The sequence below is a fragment of the Cyanistes caeruleus genome, chromosome 6 (assembly GCF_971803275.1).
Source record: "Cyanistes caeruleus chromosome 6, bCyaCae1.hap1.1, whole genome shotgun sequence".
In the NCBI taxonomy this organism is placed as follows: domain Eukaryota; kingdom Metazoa; phylum Chordata; class Aves; order Passeriformes; family Paridae; genus Cyanistes; species Cyanistes caeruleus.
This window is the reverse complement of record NC_141706.1, coordinates 10,592,768-10,611,752: the sequence shown is the minus strand read 5'-3', so window position 1 is coordinate 10,611,752 and position 18,985 is coordinate 10,592,768. Positions and strand designations below refer to the sequence as shown.

At 40.7% G+C, this 18,985-nt stretch overlaps 1 protein-coding gene across 6 annotated transcripts; it reads right to left on the bottom strand.

Annotated features, from left to right (window-relative positions):
* Positions 1 to 928: 928 nt before the first annotated feature.
* Positions 929 to 18,953, bottom strand: DHCR7 (7-dehydrocholesterol reductase). Of its 6 annotated transcripts, none has more exons than XR_015288001.1 (9): positions 18,805 to 18,953; positions 17,750 to 17,853; positions 16,674 to 16,896; positions 16,014 to 16,104; positions 15,129 to 15,342; positions 14,457 to 14,661; positions 13,791 to 13,922; positions 11,845 to 13,212; positions 929 to 3,091 (listed from the first exon to the last, which is right to left on the bottom strand). XR_015288001.1 is itself a non-coding variant. In XM_023928799.2 (8 exons), the coding sequence occupies exons 2-8, from the start codon at positions 17,845 to 17,847 to the stop codon at positions 12,748 to 12,750; spliced, it is 1,428 nt and encodes a 475-aa protein (XP_023784567.1). In that variant the 5' UTR covers positions 17,848 to 17,853; positions 18,805 to 18,953; the 3' UTR covers positions 11,768 to 12,747. The 6 variants fall into 6 exon arrangements, 2 of the variants coding, with proteins under 2 accessions (XP_023784567.1, XP_023784566.1); XR_002865257.2 differs by having other exon boundaries at positions 18,690 to 18,943; XR_015288002.1 differs by lacking the exon at positions 929 to 3,091 and adding an exon at positions 7,500 to 8,608.
* Between the last annotated feature and the right edge of the window lie 32 nt (positions 18,954 to 18,985).

Genomic DNA, 18,985 nt, shown 5'->3' with positions numbered 1-18,985 from the left:
GCCAGCGGGTGGCAGGAGCAGAGATGTTCCTCTGCTACCAAAGCTGTGCTTCTGTAAGCACCAAAACTTCATTTCAGATTGAGCCTTGATGAACTCTTCCTCTGTCTTCCCCTGAAATGGGAGGCAGGGCTGGGCCTTTGACCAGCTGGTCCACAGCTCTGGAAGTCATGGACATGGAGCTCAAGGGAAATGTTGAGATGCTGGAGTCACTCCCATGGTGCTGGGTTCATTGCACTTCCCCAAACTATCTTCCTCTGCCTTAAAAACAACTCATGGAGATGGAAAGTGCAGTAACTATTCCAGTCACAGGAAAGCACCCAGTTTGCCTGCCCTGGCCCTGTGGGCAAGTGCCATCTACTAAACCTGTGCCACCTTCTGTCTATTGCACTCACCTACCAAAACGGGTGTCAGGAAAATTAATCCACAAACACCAGAGGTTTATGTCCAAAAAGGAGACAGAGGAGTCCTTTTTTCTTCATTCCAATAAAGGGAGAGGCCATGGGGCATTCCCCTGGGGTCTCTCAAATTTTTGGAGGGCGCAGCCTCCTTTTTATCCTAATTCCCAGCCGCTTGTCCCTTCTCTCTTTCCCCATAGGCTGAGGTACTTGAGAGGTACAGACTTCCCAGAATGTCTGATACTTAACATCATCCTCAAATGTATAACATTTCCTCAAATGTCTAACATTTCCTTTTGATTTTTAATTCTTATGGAATTTTTTTTTTTCTCCATTGTTTCTGTCATCTTCCAATATCTAATTATATTTACCAGCAAACTTATAGTTCGTTTGTAAAGGCAAACATGTTTCTTTAACTCATAAGTCTGTGGAATTTTTCCCATTGTTTCTTTTATCTCTCAGAGCTAGTTTTATATACCAGCAGACCCACAGGTTGTTTGTAAAGACAAATCTGTCATTTCTCTCAATCCTTCTTTTATTTTTTTAATAATTGCCTTTACAAACTTTAGTTATTATTGACTTAATTTCTTGTTCTTGGCATTTTTTGCTTTTGCAATTATTTGCAGTGACATTAATTTCTGTCATTTTGTAGCCATCTTTGGATTAGTAGGTATGGCTACTACTCGCATCTCTGATCACACATTGAATAAGTTGTATAAATTAGTATTCTGCCACTTGATATTAATTCAGTAGAATTCTAAGTGGCTGGTCTGTAGTGTTGTATGATTTGTTTAGGTGGCCATTTATTTTTACCTTACTTCTGGATGCTCCCTCTAGCCAGGGATGCATCAATTAACTGTTTTTTTCTAATTCAATCATCATATACTTTGATTCTTAACTGATTTTCTTGAACTTGTGGTAGCAGAAGGAACCATGGTCCTTCACATAACATATCTCTGACTAGTTTGGGGGTAACTTGTGGTAAGCATATTGGCCACAAATCTAGTAATGCCCTTTTAAAGTCCATGTCCTGTTGGCAAATGGACTATCCTAATTTTTATCTTTAATTGGTGGGTCAAAAACCACCTTGCTTCCAGGACCTAGTGGTCCCTCAACAATAGTTTCCCCACCATAAGAATTACAGTATTTACATTTCCAAGCTCCCATATGAGGTTCCTACCTGCAGTTACATCCCACAATTGTTTTGTTAGAGCTGGACTAGAATTTATTAAAGAGGGTTTGACTTCCATTTGCTGTTGTCACTTCTATTGATAGTCACAGACAGCATGTGTCCTGTTTGTGGAATTTTCTCAGGGGCAGCTTCATAAGGGGTCAAAAAACTTATCCTTCCCCACTGCTTTACAGCCTTTAAAAACTATTTGGTAATTATTGAAGGAACATTTTACTCAGCTACCATTAGTGAGCTTAACGTGTTTGATTTTATCTGCCTTGATATTTGGAACAATCATAAGGAGGGCAGTTGGGGATCCAACAATCTAAACCCAAAGGTGAAGTCTAGTCACAAACGCTTTTTCTCATATACATGCTTCTTGTTCTATTTAGACAATTGTGAAACTGATTTTTCTGAGAGAGTTCCACCCTGTCATTGGCTGATCTGTTCCCAAGGGAAAGTCTCATGAGAGCATCTCTCACTCAAGGACTATTATTGTAAATAATCTCATTTTCTCAAAAGAGTTCTGTACAGCTGTGGTTAGTGTATTTTTCTCTTGTCCCACCAGTGGGACATAGAGGTGGTGTTTCCTTTACCAATCATGTTAAACCGGTACTGTAATACCCTATAAAAAGCTGAAAAGTTTGGATAATAAAGCTTTCCTTAGCATCTCATTCTGGCTACTGTGATTGAATCCACCCTTCTACTTTGTGTCCAACAGTGACAGACAATAAATGCCTTTTTCAGAAGAATGAAACCACCATGGACTTCTTTCTTCATCCCAGAAATTTTGTTCTATTATGGACCTCACTTAGGGTGCTAACCTACCATTTAGGTTTGACTGGGCTGGCCACCCATGTCTAGTTTTAGATCTTCCTGGCTCTCTGTAGACTGAACAATTGCTAAGGTTAAAGGTTTCTGCTACTCCTTCTCTTAAGGTTAAAAAATTATTTTCTTACTTTTGGCCCCAACCTAACTGACAATATAAAGGTAAGATTATTAAGAGAAACATTCTAATGGTGTAATTTTATCTCCAAACCTAATTTTCACTTTCACATTGTTTTCTGCACTACCTGTGGCAAGTGATGGCACAGAAACAGCTTAGCATAAAGAAAGCAAGGACAGCATGGATTGACCCCAATGACTGCAGATCCAAGAGGAGGGATGCCCACATAAACTATTTCAGCAGGCAGTCTGTGGGTAGGCACTCAGGGCTTCCCCTGATGTTGACGCACGGCTACTGCTCTGTTCAACTCCTGTGGAGTGTCAGTTGCGGCCTCTCATCTTTCTTCTCTAGTTGAGATGTTTAAATCTCTGGGGCCTCAGAGACCTTGACCTGAGTGTGATGGGTCCACTCGTGTTCAGCTCTCTTGACGGCTGTTTCTGTGGTCAGCAACACCTGGAAAGGTCCACGCCACTTAGCCACCAGTGGTGCTTCTTTCCACTCCTTAACTAGGAGCCAGTCTCCTGGTTGGATGTTATGCACTGCAAAGTCCAAAGGTAAGGTCTGTGTCAGCTGAGCTTCCTGTCAAAGAGATTTCACAAGAGACAGTATCCAGGTTACATATTGTTTTAGATATACATCACTTATCTCTATCCCCCCACTAGGCTGAGAATTACTAGGGTAAGGAATTCCAAATAGCAATTCAAAGAGAGATAATTGAATACTTCTTCTGGGTCTGGCCCTTATTCTTGCTAAAGCCAGTGGCAAGAGCCATACCTATGGCATCTTAATTTCTGTTACCAGGTTCAGAAGGTGTTTCTTTAATTCTCTATTCATCCTTTCAACTCGGCTCAAACTCTGGGAGTGCCAGGGGGTATGGAGGTTCTATCACATCCCTAAAGGAGACATAATTCTTGGAATAATTTTTCCTGTAAAATGAGTTTCCTTATCTGAGTCTATTGCTTCTACAGTCACATATTTTGGAATTATTTGTCCTAAAAATACTTTAATAACTGATCTTGTAGTTGCTGAAATGGCTGGAAATGCTTCTGGCTACCCTGTTAACTGATATACTATTACCAGAAGGTATTTAAATCTTGCCACTTGGGGCATTTCAATAAAATCCACCTGGCATCTCTGGAAGGGAAGCCCATGAACTCCCTCACTTGCAAGTTTCTTTAATTCACTAATTAGTGAATAAAAAAAAAAAAAAAAAAAAGCTAAATTATAATAATTTTAAAGCCTTCCAAGGCAGAACTGGGAAGATTGGTACATATTTGTATGATTTCAAATATGTATAAATTCTTATATTAACTCTCAGGATAAAATTGGTTGAGACAAGTTATACATTTATAAGACCTTTAGCTACACCATTTTTCAGTAAAAAGACAAAAGTTGGACAAAAACTAAACTCAAGAATATGTAGGATGCATTAAGTAATACTTGATTGCCTGCCAAGTCACTTGAAATGAAAACACAAACAAATTACAAACATTAACAAACTGGCAAAATGTGGCACTTTAAATTGTATTGGTTTTCACACAGTTCTATCTCATGTGTGGGTAGGTTCCTATAAAAGAAAAGTGAATATTTGACCTACTAGACCAATTTTTTAAAAAGTAAAAACTTCTTGTGGCTAACACAAAGTGACAGAGTCCATGAGAATAAATGGTTATCACATTCAGGTGTGTTTTTGCTGCTTGCAGTTTCTCTGCTTTTAAACTTTTTTTTTTGTTGTTGTTTTCAGTTCAGGGATGTTTGACATTCCTAGAGAAGAGAAAAGAAACAAACTTCTCTGGAAAAATATGCCTGAGTGAAATAAGTTGTTAATTGCATTAACTTATTCAGGTGGGGTTTTAGCTTTTATTCTGTGAAGCGCTTGTTGCACCACTTTAGTTGTTTCCCACAGGTTTTCAGTGGGGTTTCCTCTCATAGATTGTTTAGCAGAGGGAGTGAGACTGCTTTTAAAAAGTTTTGCAAGAATTGCAGTTTGTGATGTAGATGTGTTATTTTTGCCTTGGAGCAGTTTGCTTTATCAGTTTCCTCTTTTTCATCTAGTCATTTTCTTTTTGGAGATGATTTAGTTTAGCACCAAGCAATGCCATTGCCTAAAGCTAATCACATTTTTTTAGTAACCAATTGCTCCTTGTCCTAATTTTTTGCATCAAGTCTACCCTAGGGGTAGAGAGGTGACTAACACATTAACCAAGGAAGGATAATAAAATATTTTCCCCTAAAGTTTTCATATAGCCCCCACAGAGGAAGCTGTATGATATATACCTAGGCCTGCATGGGGACAGCACCATTCCCACAAGGCAGCAGCTGCAGAATTGGCTTCAGGATTAGAGCCTGCCAATTCTAGTTTTCTACAACAGCCCACAGACTGGTGGGGGTTTGCTACAAGATAGGAATTGCAGAATTAGCGTTAAGACTGAAACCTGCCAATTCTAGCTTTTTACAACAAAACACACAAAAAGCAGAGGGGCGTGTTCTCCTCCAAAACAGGAGTCTTTCAGCTCTGCACAAAACCCCATGTAGAAAAAGGAATTAAATCCCTAAATTTATTTACCACAATTCCATAATTTCTACAATTCCCTCAAGAGAAAGATGCATTCAGACTTCTAATCCTGCAGAAGAAAATACAATTTTCACAACTTCTTGAACAATCAAAGATATTTTTGATAATTTTTCCCCCTTAGGCATAAAATTTAAGGTGGATAGAGAGGCCCCTGTGTTTACTAGGAAACACACCTCTCGATCTGAATCCACCTTAAAAGTTAGCAAGGGCTCCAGTGTAGTGGGTTGTTGGGGATGATGAAAAAGGGAAACCTTATGAATATGATTGTTTAGCAAAAGATTCTGAAAATATGAAACATAGAATCGAAATAGAAATGAAAGCTAGCTTTGAGCCATAGGATACTGAGTGCTAGTTACTATATAACCAAAGAACAACAGCCTAGCCAGCTGAAGGAGAATCCCTGTTGAGAGAACAATACCCTTATGCTGACAGTGAATACAAAGGTCAAAAGCAGCAAGAGAAGAATTTGAAAGGTAGCTTTTAGAGTTTAAAATGTAACACTGTATGGTAATGTAGTAGTTCTTATAGGCTATATGTAAATAATTTAGAATATGTGTCATGTAGTGGTTGGTTACTGGGAATTAGAATATTCAGTGTAGAAAAGGATGTAATGTAATGTAACAAGAACTTCACTCTCTTACTCCTACCCTCTCTTAACTTCCATGCCTCTCTTGCTCTTAGCTCTTAACTTATCCCCCACCCCCCCTTACTTTTACCAGCTCTTACTTCTCTTATTCTTTGCTCTTACCCCCTCCAGCCCCTCTTTCTCTACCCCCTTAATTACCTTCTTCTCCCATGCTCCCTGACTCCCCTCTCTATTCTCTCTCTCCCTCCCTGACCACGTGTACGCTGTGGCTGACAGTGGAAACGGGTCTCTTTCTCCCTCTACCCAAATAATAAACTGCTTATACATGAACAGCTTCACCCTGGAGAAGTCTTTCACCATGAGTGCATGTCTTTGTACATCTATAGTGGGTCTCTGGTATAATGGGAGCCTCAGACACCCCTAACAATATATCTCTATTATCTTCTGGACTTCCTCTAATCCCTCCCTGCTACTGCCTCTGGGTACTCATTTTCCTACAGCTCAAAACCATTAGTTTTTTTCCAGTGAACTAAACAAAATCCTCAAAAGAAAATCTGAATCTTTCTATGTACAATCTGTATTTCCTGGATATTCTTTCCTCTTTGTGCTCACTCTATTTATCACGCACCATATACCAGAGCTAGTCTCCATCCTGCCACATTGTCCAAATAGCTCCGCTCCACTCCAGTGCTCCAGCGGGCACGGCTGGCAGCAGCACAGGTGGCTGGGGAGTCCCGCAGCCTCATGGGGCCAGTGGACACTGCTGCCCCTGCCCGAGGCTGGTGTGGTCAGGCACTGCCTAGCGCTGAGTCCCAGCAGCTCCACAGGCCCCCAGCCCATGGTCCTGGTCCCGCACCTCCGCACCTGGTCCTGCTGCTCTTCGCTTTAACCACATCTTTCTACATTCTCCTTCAACCAGTTCTGTTCTAACACACCAACACGATCTGTCCATCCCCTGTTGCCAAGACTCCTTCTTGACTCCCCTTATTTCCCCACCCAAGGTGAGGTGTCAAGACCTCTTCTTGACTTTCCCTTATTGCTCCCTTTGGGCATCTGTATTCTTAATTACCTGTGGGAGAATGTGTAAACTAACTCAACATTCTTCCAAGGGATTCTTCAGAGATACTTTGGGTTCATCATTCCTTTTGCCAGGACCCCTTCCTGGCTTTACTCTTGCAACCCACCATGGATGCCCTGCCAGGTTTGCTTCCTGAAGATCCCATTTTACTCACTAATGAGATTTTTAGTGGTCCTTTCCTGTGGACTCTTCACAGACCCCTCTGGTCCACCACTCATCAGTCTCCTGGACTGTGGACATGATTTTCTGAACCTGAGAGAGTTTCAGCTATCAGTGGCTGATCTGTTTCCCAAGGGAAAGCCTTTTGGGAAACTTTTCTCTCTCAAGGACTGTTATGTAAATAAGATTTTAGTTCTCAAAACAATGAGACAGATGTTCTGAGAGTTTTTTTCTTTTGTCCCACCAATGAGAGAGATGTTGTTCCTTCTACCAATCAGAATAACCTGTATTGGAACACCTTATAAAAGGGTTGAAAACCGTGAAATAAAGGCTTTTCACCTCCTGAGAAATAAAACCTCAGCTGCTGTGATATTGAACCCATTGTTTCCTACTTCGTGTCCTCTAGCGACACTGGACAGTCTCGGGAACCCAATTGATCGCCCAGTGCCGGCCGCCACCAAGGGGAGCTGATCACCGAAACTGGGTGAGGCGCGCCTTCAGCTCCGCTCACTGCCCGCTGGCCTGGACAGTGGAAATATCCCCAAGAGCCCCCAGTTTGTCAGGAAAATTAATCCACGAACACCAGAGGTTTATGTCTGAAAAGGAGACAGAAGAGTCCTTTTACTTTATTCGAATAAAGGGAGAGGCCATGGGGCATTCCCCTGGGTGTAGGAGTCCGGGCAGCATTAGAAAAAATTGGAACATAAAGAGAAACAGTTAAGAACAAGGACAAGGTTATCAGACACGGAAAGAACAAGTCATGGTCAGTAAAAGAACATAAAGTAAGAACTAACAGGATGAGAAAAAGAGAAAATTAAATAAATTGTGGTCTGATATACACAAATGTAATTATCCAATAATATGCTTATAAAAGCGTGTGAACAATACATGCAGCCAATTGTAGAGGAGATTTTTATGTGTATAGATTTATATAGAGTATAAATGTAACCCAACCTAGAAAATAAACAAATTATTTGATCGTCATATTGGTACAGTGTTGTTCTTATTCCCGCATGAAGAAATGAAGACCCCAGCACCCTGGAGTCTCTCAAATTTTTGGAGGCCACAGCCTTCTTTTTATCCAAATTTCCCTGCTGCATTTCCCTTTCTCTTTACCCATAGGCTAAGGTACTTGAGAGGTACAGACTTCCCAGAATGTCTGATACTTAAGATTATCCTCTAATGTATAACCTTTCCTTTTGATTTTTAATTCTTATGGAATTTATGTTTTTTCTTCATTGTTTCTTTCATCTTTCAATATCCAATTTCATTTATCAGCAAGCCTACAGTTAGTTTGTAAAGGCAAATATCTTTTTTCCATTCATCAATCAGTGGATCTTTCTCCTTGTTTCTTTTATCTCTCAGTGCTAGTTTAATCTACCAGCAGACCCACAGCTTGTTTGTAAAGACAAATCAATTGTTCCCCTCAGTTGAAATCTCTTGCCAGGAACATCTGAAGTTTGGAATCCACCCTCATCATTCTTCTCCACTGCTGATGGCAGACAATTCCCTGGAGATAGGAAGATCTGCCTTTGCTGCTGCAGCATCTTGTCCAGCATCACACAAAGGGTCTTGTCCTGTGGCACTGCCACATAATTCTGAGAGCCATGGACTAGGAACTGGTGGCTCCAGGACAATCGCTGCTGTGCTTCTGGCTTCCGGGGGTGCCTTACTGTTGGCCTTTATTTTTTCAGTATCCTGCTTAAACAAGAAAGGTTTCCTTACTTGACTCCTCTCTGCCAGCTATGAAAACATCAACTCTGCTGTAACTCTTTTACAGTGGACAAAAGGTTTGGTTAAGCTCTTTCTCAAAATCTTTATTGTGACTGCTTCATAATTCTTGCAACACTTATTAGTTTATAACCTTGATTTTACACCAACTTTGTGTAGATTAGAATTTCAAAATATACAACATAATTTATAATTTCCTCCAGCTACAAGATGTAATCACACATATTTGCCATTTTTTATTTTTGAAAAAAAAATAGGCAATTTTTTTCTCTGTTTTATATTTTTATGTTCTGAACTCATCTGTTTCCTGTCTTCACTTTCTCTACTCAGAAGACATTTCCTATGATTTATTCTTGTCATGATTCTCCAATCATTTTGTACTACTTTATAGAGATGTAGTTATTGCAACATATACTTATTAGATATTTTTTGTTTTTTTGATTTATACTGTGGTAAGATGATACAACAAGTATTTTAGATTAACTTGGACTGCAAAAACTTTTTACATTTTTAAGGGAAAATACATTACAAAAAGTTTGGATAGCATAATTTAAAAAAAAATAAATTATTGCACATTACCTGTGCAATAGCCATAAAGTAAATCTGTACCCATCATCTAAAAATAAAGCAAGCTTCTGATTTGACTCATACATTTAGACATTTTTATCCTGTATGAAATAAAGTAGAAAAAATATGCTATTACTGTTTTGTCTTCAACTGCACATCACTTTTAACATTGAGTGAAGACTCTGCATTATTGAAGAGAACATATTTAGGCAGTGCAGCCCTAAGCTAATACATGATCAGAACCTTAGACTAAAAACAGTAGGGGAAAAAAAAAAAGCAGAAAATAGTTTGGCTGCTACCACAAGGCAACAGCACATTCTCCTGTTGTCATTCCCACTGTCAGAGTAAAACTGGAACTGAGCAATCCCATTCCATTACAACCACCCTTATGCTGTAAAGGTGGAGCCCTGATCTCAGAAATGCCAGAGGTGGCAGAGGTTTTCCATGTGTGAAGGCATCCTCCTTTCCCAGATGTATTGCAAGTTCCCCTCTCCCCACTCCATTACATCCCTAAACTGAACGCTGACAATCCATAAAAGTTATACACTATAACACTGGGATGTATCTTGTGCCCTCTTCAAGTGAACATTTGTAACTTTTCTTCCTACAATAATCCAACCGAACTACTTTGTTAACTGCTCCAAGTAGTTACCAGATTTTGCTGTTTTTTCCCATTGTTTTATTTAGCACAAGTTAAATAAGTACCATTTTGCAAATATTGACACTTTTATATTTCAAATTCCCAGCATACTACAGAGATTTGATAGGTGATCTTCAAACTTCATAGGTGATAATGACCACAGATTATCAATTAATAGGAAATATCATGACAAAAGTTAATCCAATATACACCCCCAAAAAGCCTCCAATTTTTTTTTTCAGTATTCTAGAAGAAACAAATTTAACAGCACTGCCCTGCATATAACAAAGTGACCCAGGCATGAAGATGAGCAAGTTGATAGTCCTTCCCATTTCAGTTTTCAAGGGTGACATTAGTGGGACACTGCTTGGAGCACTACTTACACAGTATTTGTTAGCATGAAGCTTACAAAACAGACTAAAAAGGTTTTTTTTATTGGTCTTGAAGGGGCAATTTCTTCCACAAAACATCCAAGACTTCTCAGGGAACAGAAGCGACCACACTGTGCTGTGCAAGGCTACCATGATTTAAGACTCCAGATTATCTTGCAGTATTTAAATAACCTTGGCATTAACAGCAAAGGAGCAGTGCAATTTCCAAGACTACGTAAGAAAAGGATGTCTGTAGATCCAGCTCTGAAATAAAGCCCAGCTACAAGAAACATTTGTTTTCTAGGTTTGCAGGGAGCCTTTTTCTCCTGCCCAGACCAGCCCCTCCAGGACAACTGCAACAAAACCTAAACACCCACCAACACAACTCATCCAAACCTGCTATGAAGATCAGTGCATTCAGCTGCTTCTACAAAACACTTTTCAGTTCACACACTTTTCTACTACTATAAAAACTAGCAGTATTTTAGGTGCTATAATTAAAAAAAAAAAAAAAGTCTTTTAGCTTTAACATAACTACCAAGCTTGTTACAAACTGCATTGTTCATCCTATAATCCCTCTTTTTATTTGTTTCACCTTGGAAAATAGAATTCTAAGGAGCTCTTGAAATTAAGCTCTTTCAAGAGCTCCTTTTGTATCCTTTAGTCACTCTGAAAGATAACCATTTAACAAGAAAATAAATAGCTGAAGGAAAATTAGCAGTATTTTATTTGCCCTGAAACTAAAAATTTATAACCTTAAATTTTTACAAACTGATTTTACACAAGTGATAGGGAATGAAGTTTTCCATCCACACTAAAGAAGTGGACGTGGCCTTAGCCATGGCTGCAGTACCTCCAAGGCTGTAACTGCTCTGCCAGGGGTTTATCCATGGCCATGGCTCTGATGTGCTCCAGCATGACCCCATGCACAGGCACTGATGTTTCAAGGAGTACCTGCTGAGCATGGCCTTATCCACAGCCACAGCGGCTTCAGGTTTATCCTGGGGCCACAATCCCTTCTTGGGCACAGACATAACCATGGCCACAGATGCTCTGAGAGGTTCCTTCTCTGCTGGGGGTTTATTCCCAGCCACTGATGCCTGGGGATGTCCTGCTCCCCCCTGTAATCATCCACAGGTCACAGCTCCCTTGACTCAAGCTCACACTGGAGTTCCAGCAGCACAGAAACAGCAGCGCTGCCCTGGCCATCTGCCAACCCAGGTGTGTCACCAGGGCTGTCATCCAAGTGTCCCCAGCACAGGAAGAGGAGAAGCACTACAGACAGCAGCAAAATCAAAATTAAACCCCTAACGAGCTCCATGGCAAGCACAGGAGCCTGAAAACTCAACAGCACCAACAGCTATAAATCCAACCCAGCATATTCCAGCCAAAGCTGCTGTTAGCTCAAACCCTTCAAGCTCCATGTCAGGCACCAAAAAGGACTGTCATGGTTTAACCCCAGCTGGCAACTCAGCCCCACACAGCTGCTTGCTCACTCCCCCACAGTGGGATGGGGGAGGGAATCAGGAAAAGGATAAAACTCAGGGGTTGAGATAAACACACTTTATTAGGTAAAGGAAAAACTATGCAAGCAAACAAAGCAAAATAAGGAATCTATGCCTCACCTGCCAACTGCAGGCAGATGTTCAGCCATCTCCAGGAAAGCAGGGCTCCACCACATGTTAATGGTGACTTGGAATGACAAATACCATCACTCCTGACATCCCTCCCTTCTTCCTCCAGCTTTATATGCTGAGCATGATGCCATATGGCCTGGGATATTCCTTGGGTCCATTGGGGTAAGCAGTGTCCCCTCTCAACTTCTTGTGCTCACCCAGCCCAGTCCCTGGTGGGTGGGGTGAGATGCAGAAAAGGCCTTGATGCTGTGAAAACAATGCTCAGCAATAGCATTAAGCTTAAATCCAAAGCCCATACCAGCTACTATGAAAAAAATAACTACCTCAGATGCACTAGCTCAGCTCAGTAGCTTCACAAAGTCTGGTTTCAGTATCAAAATAAAACCCAGTTGGTCATGTTCCTTGTTGTCAGGTGCTGAAAATGGCACTAATTTATAACAGTTTTCACTTTTGTTTTAGATCATTACAGTTATTTCAGACCAGCTTCTGCAGTCCAGTATTTCCACCATTCATTTCTTGACAAGCAACCAACAATCAAATCTCCTTTGCCGTTGTTCTCAGTTGTAGGTTCTGATGGTCACAAGAAACTGCATCAGAAAACTTCTTTCCTAAACAGATGACAGAACTCTTTTTCTTCTCTCCTGAAGCACTGCAAACTGCTTCCAGATCAAGGGTAAGGCCACTTCCCAGCTTTGGGATTTCTCAGGAGTCTCAATTTATGCATCTTTTCTTAAGCTCTAAGTTAATTAGGAAATGGGGAGATTCAGAGGGATATTCCAATTAAGAGTCTTCTAAAAAAATGGGGCAGTTCAGTGCCTCACTTCAGTTACTTTAAACATGGCATGCCTGCATGTTTCTTCTTTTTTATTTCCCCTGCATCCTGTGTTAGCCTTAAAATATTCCAGGCAGGAGCCGGTAGGGCACTGCAGCAGTGTAATGCTTCCAGTCCTTCCCATACTTGCTGCTACAACGGTGCTCATCCCTAATGCAGCGGTGGGTGAGCAGAATGGTCATGTAAATAATATAGAAATAAGGCAGAATGTGCTCAAAGCCACAAGCAAGGCAATAGGCCAGCGAGCCCATCAGGTCTCCTGTGTAGTTGAAATGACGTGCCCAGCCCCAAAATCCAGAGGTCATCAGCTTGCTGTAGTACTTGGTCCCATCCACGGACATGTAGGAGCACTCGATGTACTCAGGCTTCTTCCCCCAGATCCTGCAGTTGCCATTGGTGCGACGGAAGAGGTCCTTCTGGTGATTGGTCATTCTGAAGATATAATAACCCAGCAAGCCCAACATCAAGACCCCTACGGCGTGAGCTGTGCACAGCTGGACAGGATAGTAAACCAAATACAGACCCTGGGGAGTACAAAAACAATCAGCCATTTACTTCCAACAGAGGCTCAGCATACCTTGTCAATTGCCTAGTCCATTCCTTGACTACAGTGACCCACAACAGAACAGGAGTAGAAAAATAGTAAAGCTGCACAAAACTTTCAGAAAACCCTGCGTGCTAGAGTTTCCTTCTCTCTTTCTCTCTCCAAAACTGCACTTCGTGAAACAATTAGAGAGAAATTGCAAGGATGTAAACTGGACAGAAGGCAAAACCCAAGGAACAAAACCCAAATAGAACACCACTATCCAAAAGACCCTCAACAAGCAGGAGTAAAAAGAAACTGAAAGGATTTAGAAAAGTATGCAGACACAATTGACAGTGACAGAATGAGGCACAAAAGAAGGGCAAGAGAAGAAAATTTGTCAAATCCATGCATGGACAGGAAGCATTCCTACAAGAGAATTGTTACAGAGAATGTTGCAATGATTTCTCAAAAGTCAAACTACATAGAAACATTTAAAGTACAAATTAAACTGCTAGAAATAATGTTTCTGGAAAGTTTCATTCCTGTTAGCCCAAATACACAAGTACACGTTTTTACCTGCAAAGTATAGAGGTAAGGCAACCAAACACAGTCTCCCCAGCCCAAATACCATCCAAAATGATCATGACAGATATCAATGGTTTTCAAGTACCAGGCTTCATTCCAAAAGAAGTCCAGAACATAAATACCCTGCAACAGAATTAATTCACATTAATAACAGAGTCACCGGTTGCCCTGTTTAACAGCATCAGCTTAATGTCTGTGCTGCCTTGTGATGTGATCTCAAAATTCCTTGGTGTTTTCACATTAGCACTTAAAAACCAGACGTTTCTGAACACGGTTAAGAAGAACCATCACATAAATACAACCTACCTAGGTACACAATATCCATCCCTCTAGACCAATAAAGCAATAGTAGGATAAGTGTAATAAAGTAAGTGTACAACTCAAGGACAAACGCTTAGGAAGTGAACTCACAACTCTCCTCCCTGATATCTTTTCAGCTTAGAGTTAGGGTTACAAAGAGAAGGGACAGAGCTTCTATTGAGCAGGCTTCTATTTACACAGATCAGGAAATAAATCCAAGGAAGTCCCATCACTGAATGAGCTTGTTTCAGGCCAGGAAAAAATGCCTGCATTTCATTTCCATGGAAGGAGATTTTTTCCTACTTTCATACTGGCTTATTTCCAAACTGGTTTCTTAATTTCTTCCTTGGAATTTACCTGGAGGACATTGACAAGGATCATGGAGTTTGTTACTTCACCGTACAGCTCCTGTTGTTTGGCAGCAAAGGAAAGGTTGATTAGAGTCCAGGCCACAATACCAGGGCGCCCATTGAAGAACAACTTGAAATCAAACCACTTCCCTATTCGAGGGTTAAATTCAATCCCCATCATGTAGTCATAAAAGAAGTTTCCAGTGAATTTGCTGTAAAACATAAGAAAAATCAGAAATGTACAGTTATGTACAAATACAGGTAATTGCTACTCTGACTATACAATTCAGATTAATTTAATATAGAGATAATAAAAATCATAAAACGATGTAACATTGTGCAAGGTAACACAAACTGACCTGACAAAAGTATTACATTAATAGACATAAATTGTAGAATTTCAGGAGTGCCTCAGTTTACCCTTGATAACACTTCTGAACAGTCTACGTATAACTATTTTTAGGATGGATGTATCTGTGACACTGAGGCTGCCAGTCCTATGGCGTACAGCATGAAACACAGGGGAGGGTGCTCAGGAAGCAAAGAACCACTGCCATACACTGGCCTAGATCCATGTGTCAGTGAAATATACTCTGTCATTCAATTCATATACTCAAATTTTATTTAACAATTTTAATCTCTGATACCTAGCATTCTCTCTTTACTAAAATCCACATACCAGTCTTTGGCATTGGTAGGGAAAAAGTAGCCTTTAATCATTGCAAATGTGGACACTGTATATCCCAAGATATTGGCACACCACAGGAGAGGAATCCAGTTGTCAAAAATGATGGTAGGTGAGAAGAAATGAAAGCAAGAAGCATTTGCAAACCAAAGTACATGGGTAATGATCCAGGCCTGAAGTCCATTGATTTCATATTTATTCACGACACCTAAAATATGGAGAAAAGATGGAGTGTTAGTGACCCTGCATTAATACAGCTTTTAATTAATATGGGTATGCACAGAATACACAGAAGCTGCATCAAGTGCTCATGAAATGACTTCTCTCTTCTCACCCTCACAATTAAATACCCTGAGGCACTTCTCTGACTGTTTCATCAGACCCCACTGTTCCCATCAGGCTTTGTTAGGCTGAGTTCTCCTCACAAAACTGAATTTAGACTCTCCCAAAGCCCAGTAACTATAGTAACAAGTTAGTAACAACCACAATATTCTTTCTAATAGTTCACATCACATATTTTGTTCGAGTCCCTTGGGTTAAAGGAGCTTGAGCAGGTAAAACTATCTTGTCAAATACCAGCAATAGTCCACTGACAATTTTAAGTGCTAAAATTATCAACCAGTACTTTTCTATTGATGATGTGGTGCCTTACCAGATCAACAGTTTTACTAATTATAAGAGATAGAAATGCTGTAACTTATTCTAAAAGATGACTTAGATTGCTTTCTAGTTTTGTTTGAACTGAACATGTGAGGAAGGTGCAAGCATTTATGTCCACATTTCTTCTGGCTAAGCAATGGTTACTAAAGACTCTAAGAACAGAAATACTATAATTTCAGAAGATTGCATGGTGTTCATGTATTCCAAGGAAGACTTTACCTGCAGGGGTGACAGCACCTTCTTGTACACCTCCCACATAGCCAGGGAGAAATTTATGGCAGAAATCAGGAATGGACACATACAAAACCACCTAGAAGAGAGAGAATGTATTCCCAGTAAATACATACAGGACAAAACCCTTCAAAACACTATCCCTTACATACATATACCAAGTATCACATTTCTATTAAGTTTCTATTAAATACTGGGTAAGCCAAAATTGCAAAATTTAGCTTTTGTGATTTTAGACTAATAATACATCTAACCTATTATACACCTCTAAAGATGTATTTCATGTAAGGCTGCCATCCTTTTTTAGTGGGGAGGCAGGAAAGTTGGTAACTACATCCAGTCTTCATCTTTTATTTTTATCTATTTCTTGTGTATTAATTCAAAACAAACGCCTACTGTTGTTATATAGTTGCTTTTTCTTAAAAACCTCATTAAGGAATATGTCACACAAAGAATATTTGTGTATATTCCCTACATACTGATTCTCCAAGTATATAAGCTTCATTTGGATTCCAAAACAGCTTGGAAATTGTGAAATACCAAAGAATAAATGCCACTGCAACATTCCACCATCCTTTGTGCAAAAAGAATCATCCAATATCTGTGAAAAAACAGACACTGCATCCAGATCATATCTCAATAATGTACCTGGAAAGCAACCCAAAGGGAATAAATGCCAGCAGCCCTATAGGTCAGCCTGGGAGTCCTGTTCCAGATGTCAGACAGATGCTTATCCCCCTTCAGCAAGTCCAGGAGTGGATCAGTCAGAGAGCACTGGTACTGGGCACAGGACATGATGAAGTAATACACTATCAGTGGTGCAAACACGAGCAGGAAAAGGATGCTTGCCAAGGAAAACCAGTCCACCTCCCTGTAATCCAAAACAGAGCATTTTGTTTCTCCGGGTTTCAGATAGATGAGTTACATCAGACAATTTTTTCAGTGGACCTTCTAGACTTAACTGGATGAAAATGAAAATGTTTTCAGGGCACAGACATGTCTGGGGGTCAAACAGCCATAAAAAGCTCAGCACAGAACATACTTTGACACAAACTGCTCTAAAACAATGCTGTCTAAACGACAAGTGATCAGAGCAAGAGATTAGATAAAATCTCCCCCCAAAAAGCTGATTATTATTACAAACTTCACATTTTTTGACAGCAATCATGGCTCTAACTGGTGGAGTATTCTGTTGGAAGTGATAATGGAATCCCAAGAACATTATGCAAAGCTTGGAAACTTGGAAAAGACAGACCTTGGACAGCCATACATTGAACTTGCTGTGCCACTGTTGCTTGTTCCCAGCTGCAGCACAATGCCCTACTAATACTTGCCCAATTCTTTGAGAACTGGGACATGAGTCATAAATCTTGCTACAGCAGGACTTGTCACCTGGGAATGCCACAGATGCCAGGATGCTTGTTTTCCAAATCTTGGGAAATATTTCTTTCCTTTAAGGAACCAGAAATTTTACCAGTTTTTTATTATTTGCTTTTCTTTTTCAGAAGGAGTGTGTTTTAACCTAAACCATCTGGCAAACTGTGCCTTGAAGAACATGAACTCTCCTTCAACACCTGTTGCTACAGCAAATTACCTATGAGCTTTTCAGTGCAGGGCAACACAAAAATGTTATTAACAGAGGGAAGTTTAAAAGGAATACAGCATCTCTAAGAATGAAGCAATTGGAAATACAAGGACTACTTAGGGTCATTGGCTTCTCTCACCAAGCTCTTCCCCACTGGCCTTGAGATGTTTTAGTATCATTTTGCATGTTTTGGTGTTTTCTTTCTTCAGCAAGTTTTTTCTCCTGATGGGCTGCCATGTTGTCCTGTAGGAAAGAAAATATGAATCCTATTACTCCACCTGGTTCTCAATGAGTCTTATACCTCTACAAGAGAATCACAAATAAAAGTTAATAAAATCTATCATGTAGACTTCAGGCCATGTGAAATTTGAGGGTGGAAGAAAGGAAGGAAAAAATTTTCACCAAGTAATTCTCTACGAAGTCACATTCAGCAATACATAATCAAAACACTGATATTAAAGTAATCCTTTAAACTTCTTGCTAACTGGATATTTCTTTTAAGATGCATAGATAATATGTAGCTTATTACTTACATGTAGATGTAAAAGGAAAAACAAAAGTTTCACCATATTCTCATAAACCTCTGCAACTAAACTGCTTTTTTAATTTGAGAAATTTGTACTGGTGTAACATCATTGGCACCGGACCTTATCAATCGGATACTTTTGCCCAGAGCCCTTGCTCCATACATGTCATTTACACCACAGAAAACAAGATATAGTCCTACCTAAATCAAAAATCAGTGGGAATGGAGAATGATTTACTCAGTAACACCTAATTCTCTCAGTGGCACATGCTCTGTAGCTTTCATTCGGTCTGATCAAACACTTCTTACGGTAAAAACCATCATGCTATAATCTGAACGATGGACCGACATCCCAGCTCGACATGCCCCATCAGCGCGAACTTGATCCATTTCCTGGACACTGACTGAGCCTGGCCGTACCCTCTGCATCCACCACGTCCCTGGGCAACCTGTTCTAACGCCTGACCACCGCAACAGTGAAACAAAAATAAATTCTCGCCTCTAATCCGGATCTCCACTACCTCGCCTTAAGGCCATTTCCTTTAGTCCTCACCCGTAGGCTTCTTTTCAGAAGCGAACTGCGGGGAAGGCGGCTCGTCGCTCCGCTTTGCCTACTCGGCTGGGTCCCTTCCAGGCCCGATCCCAGACTCGATAAGGTAGGAACGCACCCAACTAGGGGGTCGGGTCCACTCCCTCGCCGGGGTTCACTGACAGAGGATCACTCCCGCACCGGAGCCCGCTCCCCGCGGCCGCCCCGGCCCCCGCCGCTCTGACTCTGCCGCCCCACGGCCGCCACCGGCGTCCCCAGGCCCCGCCCCCGCCCCACGGCCCCAGCCAATCCTCGCCGCG